At 37.4% G+C, this 16,922-nt stretch overlaps 2 protein-coding genes across 7 annotated transcripts in view; one reads left to right on the plus strand and one right to left on the minus strand.

Annotated features, from left to right (window-relative positions):
- C34H12orf60 (chromosome 34 C12orf60 homolog) overlaps positions 1–16,922 on the minus strand; it is a 71,142-nt gene that overhangs the window by 12,635 nt on the left and 41,585 nt on the right. The window lies entirely within an intron of this gene.
- Positions 28–3,441, plus strand: MGP (matrix Gla protein). The gene is made up of 4 exons (XM_006192108.3): positions 28–186; positions 1,587–1,619; positions 2,572–2,647; positions 3,067–3,441. Exons 1-4 carry the CDS (start codon positions 126–128, stop codon positions 3,206–3,208), a joined length of 312 nt encoding a protein of 103 aa, XP_006192170.1. The 5' UTR covers positions 28–125; the 3' UTR covers positions 3,209–3,441.

Genomic DNA, 16,922 nt, shown 5'->3' on the forward strand with positions numbered 1-16,922 from the left:
TCCCCTTTCAGCTGCTCTGATTCTTATAAAAACTCCACAGCCTTTCTCCAACAGCCTGTAGGAGCCTCTCTCTCCACTGCTGCTGCAAGAGACGGTGAGAGTGACCCACAGGACCCGGAGAGACCATGAAGAGCCTGCTCCTTCTCTCCATCCTGGCCGCCTTGGCCGTGGCAGCTCTGTGTTATGGTGAGAACTTTCTCCTGCCATTTCTGTTTCTTCCTTTTCTGCCTCTGACTTCAGTTTACTTGGATTTGTCCTCTCCCTCCTCCTCTGCTTCCCTCTTTCTCTATTATAATCTTAAGAGTATCATTCTTTTAACATTTCCCAAGCCCTTTGGACACTGACCTGTTCCATCAAGTCTCTTTAATACTCTCAATATGCAGACTCCCATCGGTAACCTAACAGGCAAGTTCTTTCTATGGGATGTCACTCTACTCCTGGAAACTGCTGTTTTAGAAAGAAGATATTAACTTCCTGGCCCTTGAGCTCTTGTTTTTTAAGGATGTTTATTTAGACTTTAGTAACAGCTGGTTAAGGGTATTGGTTGAATCACTCAGCTTTAAGAAAATCAGTTTTCACATAAAGTGTTAAGTGTGGTCCTCTTTAGAAACAGGACAATCTCACAAACTTACGACATTTCTTCAGTGAATGAATTTAAAAACAAAATTTTACATTTAAAGAACCTCAGAGAAAAATCAACTTCATACTTTCTCTTGTTAAAAGATAAACTTTGCCTGGTTTCTCTGTATTAAAAATACCTGTGTCTGTTCAAAGGTTATGAAAGGAAATCTGATGCATTCAGTCTTATGCTTCAACTATGCAGATATTCTAGGTGTTCTTGAGCCATCTGTCTGTTGAAATTCTTACTCTTGAAACTACTCACAAATTTTCTGTGTCAGAGACTTTGTTTTCTTCACCTCCTTTATTAACTTTTCAAGCACGTTCACTTGCTTACAAACATGAGCTGGTCATGACCAGATTTACCTGCCACACTCAGGAGAACAGTAGAAAAAAGAAAACTTCTGCTTTGGCATCATCACAGTTCCTTCTCTGAACTGGCGTGGTGCCCAGGGTGAGATGTCAGCTGGAGCCAGCGGTTTCTGTGGCTGTCAATTTAACACAGGTTCTTAAGAGGCTTCCAGAACCTCTTAGAAACCTGTCTTGGTAAAGCACAGCCGAGCTGTCTGCCCAGCCTGTCTTGGAGAAACTTGCCTGTTGTCTAGATCCTTTGTCCCCTCCTTGAGCCTGCTCTCAGACAGGTCCCAAATTAATCAAGAAAGGCTCTCTGGAGACTTGTGTGCAGTGCTTAAACTGTCTTATTTCACAAGACTAAAGAACTTCATAGCCCTTGGGAAATTTAAGCTAAGACCCTGGCCACCAGCTCCTCCAACACCGGAAAAACTAAAGTGTAGAGATACCCCAGCAAGGACAGAGCTAGAAAAACAACTCACAAATCCTAAATGCCTGAAGTTTGTAACAACCACACAGCTAAATTTACTCTTCCCTCCCTCCCCTACTTTCCCTATATTTAGACTATTGTGGTATGCGAAAAGTAACAATAAATGAATCCTTTTTTTAAATTCCAGAATCTTATGAAAGCTTGGAATCCTATGAAATCGGTAAGTGAATATTTGACTTCTTTATTTAAATCTCATGTATTAAATTGCTCTCCCAATTCTTAAATAGACAGAATGGTAGTACATATAACTACCATTATATGTAGGGAGGGAAAAGAGGGTCTCTTTTGAAAAACTAAAGTAAATTGAAAAAAATCTAATGACTATAACAATGGTCAAAGGAGCTATTTTTAAGCTTCAAGTAGTGTAAGATGGTATTTAAACTGCTTTCAACATACTTGGGAGCCATAGAATCTCATTTGGAAATTTTAGGTTAGCACCACATCAACCACACAAGTGGAAAATGAGGAGTAATGACAAATGACAAAGTACGGAATTGGAGGCCGGATGGGAGACCACAGGCGTCAGCATCATGTTGGATGCTACTGCATATCTGAACTTACAAAGACTGAGCATGGGGAGAAATAACATACCACTCTCATCTTTAATGTTCATGATTTTTATGATGCTTAAACTGTTCATTTACTGGAGATCTAAACTGTACTTCACAAGTCCTTAGGACAGAGAGAATTCCTCCTCACAGGAATGATAAACACACTTGGGTAGGAATACCAAAATCAAGAAAGGCAACACTGGAATTTGACACAACATCGTAAAATGACTACAACTCAATAAAAAAATGTTAAAAAAAAAAAAAAGAGAGAAGAAAAGAAAAGAAAGGCAAAGTGATCGCCCAAAAGCAAAATCAACAAGCCCAAACTACCAGGGCCCCTGTAACAAATCTCTGAGATCCACGTGTGGGTTGTCCATTTCTTTCGATCGGGCAGTCTATGAAATATGCTTTAGCTCCCTCTTCGATTTTTGCAGATCTCTAGTTACATGAAATGCATGAATGGATGAGCCTTCAACTATTTTTGTGTTTGGGAATATTCATGGAAGTACTTTCGATGACTCTTTCTCTAAAACTGCACTTTTATTTACTTTCTGTTTCAAGGTCCCTTCATTAACAGGAGGAACGCTAATACCTTCATATCCCCGCAGCAGAGATGGAGAGCGAAAGTCCAAGAGAGGTGAGTGACAAAACTGGACAGAGGAGGTCGTTTTTCCCAGTGAAGTGAGAATCAGGCTTTTTTTTCCCCCATCTTATGTATTATTTCTAACTGTATACCAAAATCAAAGAATTTTAAAACAATGTACAGAAGACCACCGAATTTCTAGAAGGCTATTTTGTAAAAGGCCCAGAAAGAGAGGGAGGGAGAAGGGGAAGGGGACAGAAAAAAATTCCACTTTCATTAACAAAAAAAAAAAAATTCCCCGACATCCACCTTTCCTTCCTGTTTTTCAAATATCTCTTCAGATTGGGGGATGAATGGGATCTCTATATGGTATTTCTGTATTCTTTCTTTTTTTTATATTTTCCTTTTTCTTATTTCTCCACTTTCTTTATGCGTCTCAGTTTGAGCCTTTTTTTTTTCCCCCCACTTTCCAGAATCCGAGAACGCAGCAAGCCTACCTATGAGCTCAACCGGGAAGCCTGTGATGACTACAGACTTTGCGAACGCTATGCCATGGTCTATGGATACAACGCTGCCTACAATCGCTATTTCCAGCAGCGCCCAGGGGGCAAATGAGACGGGGGAAAGTCTCTTTCTTTCCAGAGCATGGTGCCTGGTTTTGTATTCCTTCGCAATAGCATCACTGAACTATATAGACATATACAAATTGCTTGTTTATTCAGTGTTCTTGTCTGGCTGCACCCCTCTTTACTGCCCCCAGATGGATAAGTAATGAAAAGTGCAGTGAAGTGAATGTCGAAGGGGAGTAAAGTTGTGTGATTATTACATAATAAACTTCTAGTTGGATACTTTCATTTTTTGAATCTAATTTATTCTGCGAAAATGCTGAGGTATTTCAATCATGGCCCACCTAGCCCAGAATAGGAAATTCTGCTAATCATGTTCTAATGTTGATTAGAAGCCTAAGTGCATAAGAAGAACAAAATTTAGAAGACACCCACCTAGCCATAATTTGTCTTTTCTCTCTCTACCTTGGAATCAGTAAAAGATTCCTTCCCAGTATGTGTTTTCCAGAATTTTCAAATGTTATAGATGGTGGTTAGGAACAGAGCCCAGGGCTTCCCAATCCCAATTCAGACCTTGTTCTTCTCCGCTGGGAGAATGGGTGCATGCCCACCTCTACAGTCATTCCTTCTGGTAGGCCCACTGCCTTTATCTCTTTGGTGCAGTATCTTTCTACTCCTTCAAAATCTGGCTTAAGATTCAGATACTTTATGAAATCACTGATGGTTAAATCCATCCAGTTCCCATTCACACTACTCAGGGCAGTATCCAGACCTTCAAGAATGTACGTCAAGAGTCATGTGCAATGATATTATTAAAACCGTTTTGACTAAAGTTTACACACACACACACACACACACACAAACACACACACACACACATTTGCTTGTCTAACATTACAATAAACTCTTTGAGGGCAGGCACCACCATAATGGCAATTTCTTTTTTCTCTGTAACTTTGGCACTATGTTCTGTTCACAAAGGGTATTCAATGAAAGCTGAGAAAACAGGCTGATTAGTCATGCATGGGAGTGATCAGCCAATTCAGAAACTGTTAGATTCATCATAATAATGTATGGTGTATAATTTAAACCATCATCATATTAATATAATGCTGAGTGTTTTATAATTTTCTAAGCTCTTTTGCATGCAATAACTCATTAGATCTTAGAACAATGCAGAAGATTGGTAATATTTATTAGATGGTAAAGTTGAAAATCAGAGAGTTAATTTTCTGAAGATACTGTAGTAAATGCAGTGGTTTGCCCCTCAGACTGAGATGTTATTCATGTGGCCATCAGATATATTGGCAGCAATTAGGAAGGGCATAAGGCTCTGCCTGGGTTCCATTTTCTATCCCATGGCCTGAAAACTCTCCAAGAGGTCAGGGCAATTATAGAGCTCACCTTATTTGTTTCCCATCTCTTATGCATTAATGTCAAGTAATCGAAAAGAAAGAAAAAAATAGAGGGAAAGGGGAGCCAAAAAACAAAAGGGACAAATTGAAAACAAATGGCAAGATGATAGATTTAAATCTACCTCAGTGATCTCATTTTGTGTAGTGTCTAAACAGTTTGATAACTATTTTACATCTACATATGTTATAGATCCCACAATACTTTCTTTTTTATTATTTTTTACTTTAAATAATTATTTTCTAAAAGATTTAGATAAAACGAAAGTATCTCACATTTACCCATGTAATTCCCATTTCTAGTGCCCTTCCTACTTTTGTGTACACCCATATTTCCGTCTGTGTCATTTTCCTCCTACTTGAAGGATTTCTTTTAACATTTCTCATAATACAGGTCTTCTGGAGTCTTTTAAGTTTTGAAAATTTGCCTTCATATTTGAAAGATATTTTCACTATATATCGATACCTATGTTGCCACAGTTTTTCTTCTAATTCCTTTTAGATATTGTTCCATTGTCTTCTAGCTTGCACTGTTTCTGATATAAAGTCTGTCAACACTCTTCTCTTCATACTTCTGTATGTGCTGTGTCTTTTATCCCTGGCTGCTTCTAAGGTTTGCTCTTTATCCTTGATTACGACTAAACTGTTTATGATGCATCTTGGTGTGGTTTCTCTTATTTTCCTTGTTTTGGGGGTCATTGAGTTTCTTGAAATGCATTAAATTTAGAAAAATTTTAGTCATTATTTCTTCAAATATTTTTCCTCCCTCCCTGCATTTCTCTTTTGGAGACTGAAATGGTAGGCACATTAGGTCACTTGAGGTTGCTTCATAGCTCCCTGATATTATTTTCATTTTCAAAAGTTGTTCTTTCTCTGTGCATATCATTGTTGAGTTTCTTTTCATGTGTCTACATGTTTGCTAACTCTACCTTCAATAATATATAATTTACGGTTAATCCTAGTCAGTGTATTTTTCATCTCAGTCATTTTAGTTTTCATCTCTAGAAGGATGATATCTTGAATACAGTTATGATAACTATTTTAATGTTTTTACCTGCTAATTTCAATATCTATGTCACTTCCAAGTTGATTTTGATTGGTTGGTTATTCTACTCATTATGGATCATAATTTTCCTACTTTCTAAATGTGATGCCAGACATTGTAAAATTTACCTTTTTGTGTGCTGGATATTCCTGTATTTCTGTAAGTATTCTTGAACTTTGTTCTGGGATGCAGTTAAATCACTTGGAAAAAACATGACCATTTTAAGTTTTGCATTTAAAATAGGACCAACATAGTATTTAGTCTAGGGACAATTATTTCCCCCACACTGAGGTGAGACCTTCTGAATACTGCACCCAATGTCCCATGATTGGGTGGTAGGAATAGGCAAGAATCCCAGCCCTGAGTTAGTGCCAATCACTGTTCCCTCTATTCCACTTGGACAGTCATTTCCGCACACATATGTGCCAATCAGTTTTCTGCTGCATACATGATGGGTGCCCTCCACAGTTATCCAGAGATCCTTTCTTCTCTCCAGTATTTTGTCATGTGAACTACAACCACCATATTCTCCCAGGACTTTCAACTCCATCTCAATTCAAAATGTCCACCAGATTCCATCTTGGTTCCCCACTTCCCAAGCAACGGCCTGGAAACTTTCTTACGATAATAAACTGCAACAATCAAAGGACTCACTTTGCATGTTTTCCAACTTTTAGGGATCACCACCTTTTGTTTCAAGTCCAATGACTTGAAAACCATTGTTTTATATGTACTGTATGTTCCTTTAGTTGCTTCCAAAGAGAAGGTAAACCCATCCCTGAGACTCACTATTGGCTGAAAGTCTATTATCAGGTACAACTACTTTAAATGGTCACCCAAGCCTCAGAGGTTCCCCCATAGAATTGGCTGAGGCATTTATTGCAATTGCACAACAGTTCAAAAGCTCACTTTGCCTACTCCTACTTTCCTCACCCTTCTTATGTTACACCAAAAAGAATTCCCCAATAAACCATCTGTACACAAACCTCCAAGTCTTAGAGTCAGTTTCCCAGGAGCCAGATCTATCACAGTCATTCAGATAGTAAATTGTGGGACCAAGGTCCTCCAGCTCCAGACCTCTTGTTTTATTCATTATACAACACCAGAGTCATAGTTTCTGAGCTGGCAAGGAACTCAGCAATAACCTAATTCAACCCCCTCATTTTACATTGAGTAATTTGAGAGCTTAAAGATTAAATGACTATTCCAAAGGCAGGTAATTCTATTCTCTTGAGAAATTCACTTGTACTGACTTCATAAAATCTAATTCCCTAAACTACCTTTTATATACAAATGGTCCATACATTTGTATCAATCTCCCATTGTGTATAGTCATACTTTTCAATCTAATTAAGTTATTTTTAATGTAGTTTCCACCTCAGTCAAAATTTTATCTGTCCACTGTCTCAGTTCTATTTCTTTTTTTTTTTTTTTTTGATAAACCAGTTTTTCAAAGCTAAGACACATGAAGTGATAGGTCACAGGTCTATTTTCTTACCCTTTCATGACTGTGGTAAGGCCCTTTCATGGAGAAGTACCTCCTGGGAACAGAAGAGTGTTTAAACACAGGCAGAATGCTCTGCTTTATCCCATAAAAGCAATTTAGCATTTTAGCATTGTATTTGAGAATAAGGATTTTGAAACTAGGTCTCCCAGCTCTACCACATAGAACTATGAAATTCTTGGTTAAATTAATTAATCTTGCTGGGCCTCAGTTTTCTTATCTATACAATAAGATGATTCTAGTACCCACCTTAGAGTTATAAACATTAAATACGTGAATATATGTAAAGTGCACAAAACACTGCCTAGCATCCAGTAAGTATATAATAAGTGTTAGCTACTTATACTGTTATTTTCTACTGTGTTATTACTATTATTGTAATATACTATACCCTGGATAGTAGGAAATGACAAGAGAATTCCTCTTTGGGGATTCTCATTTATACCTTGAAAGAAGCCAGCAGGACTTACATTCAAAAACTAATGACAGCCCTGGACAGTTTGTATCCACTCCATTCTTCCCTTCCTCCCCACCAAGCTATATCATCCTAAACTGACATAGCATGCGGTTTCAGAAGATTAAGCCAAGGAAGTTCATTTTGATTTAAGGAAAATTCATGATCTTAGCTTTCATGTTCAACTGGGTTTGGAATTCTTACAGCCATACTTTTATGTAATAACAAAATATCCACATTAGAAAATCCACATTAGAGTTAAAGTTATATATTTATATAGTAGTTGTAGTAGTAGATTCAAGCACCATTTTCATCCCTACAGTTACCTTTTCAATAAAAGAAACCTGCAAACAATCTGTTGTTCTACATCCAAGTTCTTGAGCACCTTGATTACCCATCACTAGACTTTTCTTCAATTCCTCAACCCTACTGCTTCTGGCCTAGTTCCCTGTCATAATACAGAACTCTAATGAGAGTAAATTCTATCCTAAACTCATTCTCTGGAACCGAGATATTATTACTTCTCTGACTATCACCAGATATACTTTCTGCCATGCCTCCTCGCCCAGTAAGAATTCCTGGCAAGTGATGCTAACTCAGAACAGAGCATATTAATCCACTGTGCTTTCCCTATAAGAATGGGCACCTTTATCCAAGAGGTGTTAAACACCCCAAATTACCAATTACAACATAGTGGTATGTCTCCAATAAGAATAATACACGGGTCTGAGAATGAAGGTACAGAAGGAGGAGTGGCTCTATTTATCATATTTTGTAACCCACATGAGGAATTTATATTTTCTATCCTTAGGATTCTAATACCTGTGGGCTTGGAAATCCTGGTTCATATAGACAGAACAATTTCTCCAGGGATGCTGAGAAAGCCCCATTTAAGCTCTAGCTGCTCCCGAGTCACTAGAGGCTCTTCATGATAAGAGACCAGCTAGCAAGTAAAGGAGTAATTTCCTAAAGGGGGTGAGTGAGTGTGTTTGTCAGGATAAGAAAGGGCTTCTGAATCTAAGAGGGGAAGAACGCATTTGCTACCTGAGTAATTTGTTGGACTATATCCTGATATTTCTCAGCCCAATTGTGATGGTAAATGAACCACACAAGCCACAGTCTGAGAAGGTCATGGTGACCAGCTCACAGCTCTCAGGAATGAGCATCTGTTTCACTTACCAACTTACACACCTAGACCACCAGATGCGCTAACTGCGGGAGGGAGTCTAGAATGGGGAGTTAAAGACGGATGCGATGGCATTCCCAGTGGCCTTGCAACCAGCTGCAGCAGCCCAGGGCTGTAGCCCTCCCTACACTAACCTCCATGAGAATACGAACTTACTCTAGCAAACTAGACTTCGAACATATGAACATACCAAAGGACAAATTACAGAGTTGGGACAGAAGAGAGAGCTGTCACACTGAAACTGGGAACTAGATTTCTACAGAACAACCACAGCACCCAGGAAAAGTGTGACTAGAACCTATGTGCTGTAATTTTTTTCCTGGAGAAGGGACCAACCAGAATCCTGGAGAAGCTGTTCCTGGAACAAAGTGTATGAAGCAAGAGGATGTAACAGTGCGAGGGCAGGCTGTGATTGATGCTACGGTGCTTTGCCCAGATCCCTTTTTCAGGACTAAGGCACTCGGTCCCTCATGCTGGCAGCTGATGGCATTCAGCTAGCTGAGTCTCCTAAAATTGCCCTTAGCTGAAGAGAGCAGCTTGCCCCTTCCAGAAACATCTCACATCCAAAAACTGGTCAATACAAGGGCAAAAAGACCCAGCCCCTATCCCCTAACACTGGCATTTGTCAGTCTTGTGATTACTTCTTTCTTATCTTCCCTTCTCCTGCCACATCAATGTTAAGTCAGAATATGTCATGGCCCAACTGCTCAGTTTATGAATGTATGTGTACACACATACACCACACACGTGCATACATGCACACATATAAAGCAGAAGTAGGTTATGGAAACCTCTTGGTGGACTCTAAACATCCTAGGATTGAAATTGGCCCCAATTTTTCTCACTTTAAAATGTAATCCCCCTCCCCCACCAACTATCCTCAAGTAAGCTGATGCTACGCTAGACACTACATTATGAGGTTTATCTGTGAATTTCTTTAGAAAAATGAACTGGGTGACCTACTGGGGTTTTTTTTCCATCTCTCATTTTTCTGAATTCAGGCATTGAAAGCTAACCAATAAACAAGAAAGCCAGGAACATAAGTCATCCGGGGTTGTTAAAACATGAGGTTAAGCTTTGAAAATACTGTTTAAGAAATGTGTCCTTTTCTCAGTTAATACAGGAGATTTTTATGGTGTTTGCCTAGAAACACTCTGACTCCTTTACTTTGGAGAAAGAAATATACAAAATTCATCTCTACCCGTTTCATCTAAGGGTAATGACCACTCCTTTTGACAACAAACCTGTAATAAAGCAGGAAAATAATCTGCATGCACTTGGATGCATGTGTTTAAACATCCTGAGAGAGAAGTTTTCTTCTTACAAGGAATCTTGGAAAGGTTTCTAAAGGATAGCAATTTTGTATCACAGAAGTATTTAAAGAAAATCACAAATGCTGTGACATATTCATATGAGTGAATTAGTACTCAAACATGAAAGTATACCAAAGAAGACAGTTCAGAGCTGAGAAAGAGGAGATAAATGTTTCACTGAACTGATAAATACATTTCTATGTAACAGGCTCTGTATCAAGGAAAGGCGGCTTGAACTACAAAGCTTAGTAGAAGCATATGGACAAACAGCACCCATCTATTCGAAAACATAAGACAGAATTAAGAGTTGGAAGAAAAAAATGGAGCAAATTTAGAACGAGTTTCCCGAACGTGTACTTAGGGAACAATGTTGCAGTCAGCATCTTGACAAAAGTTGTTTTATGCCCAAATAAGTTCTATTGTCTTTATATATCTCATTTTGGAGACATCTATATACATATGATTTAATGTATTAAGCCCTCTGTGTGGCCCATCAGTAAAGGAATCTGAGTCTATTTAACACAGGAGTTCACAAGATAATTTGACAATAGAGCATTCTTTGCAAAGGGCATCGATCAACATCTTGCACGGCCAATTTTAGAATTACTACAACTGTATATAAAATAGAGAAACAACAAGGTCTTACTGTTTAGCACAGGAAACTATACTGAATATCTTGTAATAACCTATAATGATAAAGAATATGGGAAGGATATATATATATATATGTATAACTGAATCAATGTGCTGTACACCAGAAACTAACACAACATTGTAAATCAACTATACTTCAATCAAAAAAGAAGAGAATTACTAGTCAAGCCCAACCTCTCACTCTTTCCTTCTATAGCATGGCTACTATGTAATTAACACTTAACAAATAGTTACCACATACCTGCTCTATGCCATACGATATGGACATACAGTAGCAGGTGGCCGTTCAGTCTGCACTTCTTAGTGTTACGAAATTCTCTAGGTCACATGATGTACTATTTCAGTTTTGAATAATTAAATGTTAGGAAAGAAACTTTTTTTAAAATACTGAATCAATTTAAACATTTTGGCCTTAATTCTTCTCTCTAAAATAAAGCAGAATAAATATATTCTACCATTTCACTTACTTTTTTTTCAAACTTTCACATTTGATGTGTTGCTCAGACACCTTCATACTCCCAAGCATTTTTTTCTTTCCTTTTTTTTTTAAAGCAAATAGAAACACAAACTCCATTTATATGTAAAATAAACTCATTTTTTTCATGAGCATGCTAACTTTGTATCTCAGCCATGACCTGAGAAGGGCATGGTGACCAGGAGCTCACAACTCTCAGGAACAGTTTATTTCACTTACCAAGTGAAATTTTCTTTCCACATCAATGCGAAAAATGACCCAATGCCACATGTTCCATTTGCCATGATTCTAAGACAGCAAAGTTATATGATTTCTTTTTTATTACTTTATTTTATTGTAGTAAGCAACCTAACAACAGATCCACCCTCTTGATTATTTTAAGAGTACCATACATTATTGTTCACTATAGGTGCAATGATGTACAGCAGATCTCTAGAGCTTATTTATCATACTTAACTGAAACTTTATGTCCTACCCCTTGATTAGTAATTCTTCATCCTGCCACCCAACCCCTGACAATCACCATCCACTTTTCAATCCTAAAAATTTGACTATCTTAGATACCTCATATAATAATTCAGTATTTTTCTTCCTGTGACTGATTTCACTTAGCATAATGTCACAAGATTCATCCACGTCATTGCATATTGTAGAATTTCCTCCTTTTTTAAAGTTGAATAATATTCCATTGTATACCACATTTTCTTTATCCATTCATCTGTCAATGGACATGTTGCTTGTTTCCACATCTTCGCTATTTTGAATAGCACTGCAATGAATGTGGGTGTACAATGATCTCTTCAATATTTTGGTTTCAATTCTTTTGCATCTAGAAGTTGGATTGCTAGATCATATGATGGTTTTATATTTAATTTTTTGAGGAACTGCCATACTGTTTTTATAGCAGCTGCAATATTTTGTATTCCCACCAACACTGTGCAAGGATTTCAGTTTCTCCACAACCTCACCAACACTTCTCTCTTGTCTTTCTGATAATTACCATCCTGACAGTTATAAGGTGATATCTCTGTGTGCTTTAGATTTGCATTTCCCTAATGATTAGTATCAGTTTCTTTTCATTTGAAATATCTATTAAAAACCTTTGTCCATTTTTTAAAAAATCAGGTTATTTACTTACTTATTTGCTCTTGAGTTCTAGGTATTCCTTACATATTTTGGATACTAATATCTTATCAGACATATGAATTGTGAGTATTTTCTGGCATTCCCTTGGTAGCCTTTTCACTATGTTGATTTTTTCCTTTGTTGTACAGAAGCTTCTTAGTTTGATGTCACAATTGTCTATTTTTTGTTTTGGGTACCTGTGTTCTGGTATCATATCCATGAAATCATTGCCAAGACCAATGTCATGAAGCTTTTCCTCTGTGTTTTCTTCTAGGAGCTTTATAATTTTAAGTCTTGTGTTTAAGACTTTAACCCATTTTGAGCTAATATTTGTATAAAGTGTAATATAAGGATCCAATTTCATTCTTATGTATGTGGATATCTAGTTTCCCAAACATCATTTGGTCTTTTTGTTTCTTTGTTCGCTTGTGAAAGTCTGTACATTAAGTTTTTTTATTGATGTATATAGTTGATATACAATGTTGTGTTAGTTTCAGGTATACAGCAAAGTGATTCAGTTTTATATTTTTTTCTTATATATTTTATATATATATTCTTTTTCAGATTCTTTTCCATTATAGGTTATTATAAGATATTGAACATAGGTCCCTGTTGTTTATCTATTTCATATACAGCAGTGTGCATCTGTTAATCCCATATTCCTAATTTATCCCTCTCCCACCTTCCCCCTTTGGTAACCATAAATTTGTTTTCTATGTCTGTGAGCCTATTTCTGTTTTGTTAATAAGTTCATCTGTATCATTTTTTAGATCCCACATATAAATGATATTATATGATATTTGTCTTACATAAAACATCTTATCGCTGTTAACAGTCCACACCACCATTTCCAATCTTCCTCAGTGGCTAGACCCATCAGAGCTCCAAAACTGACAAAACAGATGCCAGTTCCCCAGTAGGCCCAGAGAAGATGAGACACTGGGTACATGTATCAAGACTTGTCCTCCCCTGGGGGAAGCTGAGAGCTGGGGTTTTTGTTTTTTTTGTTTGTTTGTTTGTTTGTTTTTCCATTTGCTTATTCTGTTCTAAGCCAGGAAGGGGACCTATGTCATCTACCTGCCAAAGCCACCATCTCCATTCTCCCTCAGACAGCTAGACTGTGCCAAACCCACCAGTCCTCCAAGACTGACAAGACTGGTACAAGTTAGGATCTTCTCTACAAAAGCTCTGTCCTTACCACCACCCTAGGAGCCCTGGATGGATGATACTACTTTTCCATTTTCATGAACAGATTTATTTTAAGTGTTTCCACATACACACATTATTTCCATTGGTACTAACAGCATCTGTGGATTGTAGGAATTATTATCCATGATCAAGAGGGGTGAAAAAATAAAAATTCACTAGGTTAAAGTAACATGTAAGATAAAAGCAAAACCAACACTGGAACTCGATTTTTAATACCTAGATATTCTTTTATCCACTACAGGTGGGAAGTTTTGAGAGTCTTTTTTGCAAAGGCAAAACTAGGGATGGGCAGTGTTTGCATACTGACCAAACTTTCAACAGTATGGAAAGAGGAGGCCCAGCCCTAATGATGGAAAAAGCGTTGCGAATGAAAAGCTCTTTTGTCATCTTTCAGTTTCTGATAAGACTTCCTTGAGAATCACAGAGTCTCATGTTTGAAATCAGTCTGAAAAACATTTTTTCAGGATTGTTGCTCTCCTGTCTTAGAACAAACTAGATCTCCTGGACAAAATCAAATAATTCAATTTAGTTTTGCAAGAGGGGAAAATAAATCTGTATTTCAAAAATATTTACAGTGTTGGGTTGTTTTTTGTTTTTTTTTTTTTTTTTTCCTTTGCACTCAGTGACCTGGAAGATGAAAAGAAGGCTTCAAGCCAAACCAAAATATACCCATGGTTTTCCACAAGCTGAGCTGGGTTTCTAAATGTTGCAGTTAAAAAGCTTCAAAGTCATAATTCAGGTTTGTGCCTGCCTGGTATGCCTTAGAATTTTAAACAATGACATGATTTATCACCTTCATATTAAAAACAAACACATATTACTTGTAGAGGCTAAATAAGATCTTGATGGATAAACTAGGTATTTAGATATTCAAGCTCTAGAATTAGTCCTATGTATACTGCAGTTTCTCCAGTACCTATATTTATAAGCCTCTAGGTTTCCAAGAATTCTCATACCACTCTGTACCTCTCTAAGTTTAATTGGGATTTATTTTCAGTATCCGTCTTAATGCCCTCTTCTATTCCAGTCATTTAGAACCAAAGAGTGCCAGAATTAAAAGTCCTTTGTTTGACCTCTGTTCATGCCAAAATCTCAAGCAACTCACCACTCCCCTTTAGAAAACTCAGATATATATGTCCCTTAAATCTGAATGCCTGTCTTTATCCTGGCTCATTTTATGGCTCTGTTTTACAGCCCAGAGATGAGCTCTGGAAATCAGAAGCACTATGTCTGGAGGAGAATAAACACGAAAAAAAAAAAAGGGACTTCGTGCTATATGACCAGTGTTTGAAGAAGTGACTGCTATTTTGTTCGAAGCAGAGAAGGTATGTATGACATCTAAGTACAGACATGCAAAGATCTAGGAAACAGAAAAGACTTCTATGTTATCCTAAGGGTAGGACTGACAAAGTGTGAAAAAAAGACAGGGAGAAAATTTTTTTTCCAATGAATTCAAAATCTAAAGGACAGGTTCAAATTTGAAAAGGGCTGTGGAGTAAGCTTCTCTTCATGGGGTATGTCTAAACATAGGACTTGACAGGGACAAAGAAAAGGGAGATTCCTAAAGTGGACTGTCAGACCAGATGACCCTTCAAACCTTAATATTTTATGATTTTTAGCTACTTTCAAAAGGGAGAGATATATGAATACTTTCCTCATAAAACCAACTGTTAGCCCTCATTTTGTTCAGAAAAGAGAGAGGATTATACATAGAAGATCCAAAAAATGACTGAAGGACGGAAGGTGCTCCAGGACTGACAGAATGAGCACGTGAAGATGGGCAAATAAGGAGACAGTTACAGTTGAGCTGTCAGACTGGTGCATGGTCAGAGAAATACAATTAACCACTATTTGGCATTTGTATCTTGATTTGGCATTGACATCCTGACTGTTTATAAGCACAGATAACATGTCTGTGAAGTAGGCATACTTTGGAGCTTGTGTTTTACTTTTTAGATGACTGGTTTAACCCTTTAGGTCTCATTATAACCATAGCCCTAGGTTGTGAATTAAATGTGGCAAAATGCAGGTGACAGTTAAGAGTCTGACAAGGAAGGAACGGATTTCTATTACTCTCTAAGCATCTCATGTCTCACAATCTTAAATGTAATTAAACTAGTAAAAACATGAATTACACATTCTATTTTGCTATGGTCCGTGTGATGTAGCAGAAATGAATCTGAGATTAAAAACAGTGCAGAGTGTATGTCCTTATGGCTAGACCGAACATAGACTAGCTACGAGTAACTTGACAAGGCCACTTAGCCGATTTGACACACAGCTGGGAAAAAAGGCTAACAATGTCTGATCTACCTACTTCATGTCCTATTATAAGGATTAAATTGGATAATGAGAATTTCTAAACTGCTGAGTGCAAATGTGTATATGACGGGGAAAAACACGCATAAAAAGAATGCTTGACCCACGTTAGGTATTTTTATATACACTATTTCACACTTCTAGATATAGAAAATTTAAAAATATACACTAGTCAACTACTTTTTAGCAGTTCATAAATCACTTGCTTTTTTAAAAAATTTCTAACACTAATCTTTAAAATATGTTTCCTCTGTGCTATGTACAGAAGTTTGAAAATATACTAATTCACAAATCTCTGTGTTTTCTAATAATTTTGATACTTTAAACCTAAATCTGAGAATGAAAGACTTACCATACAAAGGACTGACCCAAGGCCAAATCCTAACACAGTTTTGTTTTTCTTTAATGTCTCTCATTTCCCTTTTGTTTGCACTTCCTTACACCACCACCCCTCACTTCTACACAAAGGGTGACCCTGTGCCAACCCCTTTAACCACACGCCAATCAAAAATCTCCCATCAAGAAATAATCTGTGGTCAGTCTTGTATAACTCGGTACATGAAAGTCAATGTATTCATTCTTTCCACAGACAACTGCCTTTTCAGGTGTGTCCCTAGCTACAGATCGTAATCTTAGCCTTATTTAATTTCACGATGATCAGGCACAAGGGAATTGGTACAGAAGATCATGAGCTTAGTTGCCCACATCTTTTTCCCCAGTTGCCTCTGAAACCTCCCAGTTCAAATCACTGAAAGAATTAGATGGTAAACTGAGTTCTGTTGGGCCAGTAAGTGAACAACACTAACCCGGAACTTTTGCTGTGAGTAGCTGTTTTCCTGGCCATTAGTCACAAAAATGTCAATGTTTATGTAACTACAGTCAAAATCCAGAGGCACCAGCTTGACCAAAACTTTCCTTCTCAGTGTTACAGTACAGAGCTGCTTCTGTACACACCTCACATGAATGTAGAACTGTGTGGTTATATTAAGTTGGCCGGAAAATTGTGTTTTCCTTGACAGCAATTAGGGTTTTACACAGAGATCTTCCCTCCTGAACCAACATTTAAA

The sequence above is a fragment of the Camelus ferus genome, chromosome 34 (assembly GCF_009834535.1).
Source record: "Camelus ferus isolate YT-003-E chromosome 34, BCGSAC_Cfer_1.0, whole genome shotgun sequence".
In the NCBI taxonomy this organism is placed as follows: Eukaryota; Metazoa; Chordata; class Mammalia; order Artiodactyla; family Camelidae; genus Camelus; species Camelus ferus.

Bases quoted from the DNA above. Each gene is read 5' to 3' on its own strand.
- MGP (XM_006192108.3), top strand. From the start codon at position 126: ATGAAGAGCCTGCTCCTTCTCTCCATCCTGGCCGCCTTGGCCGTGGCA. The intron at 187-1,586 runs GTGAGAACTTTC...TTTAAATTCCAG, and splicing joins CGTGGCAGCTCTGTGTTATG to AATCTTATGAAAGCTTGGAA. The intron at 1,620-2,571 runs GTAAGTGAATAT...TTCTGTTTCAAG, and splicing joins CTTGGAATCCTATGAAATCG to GTCCCTTCATTAACAGGAGG.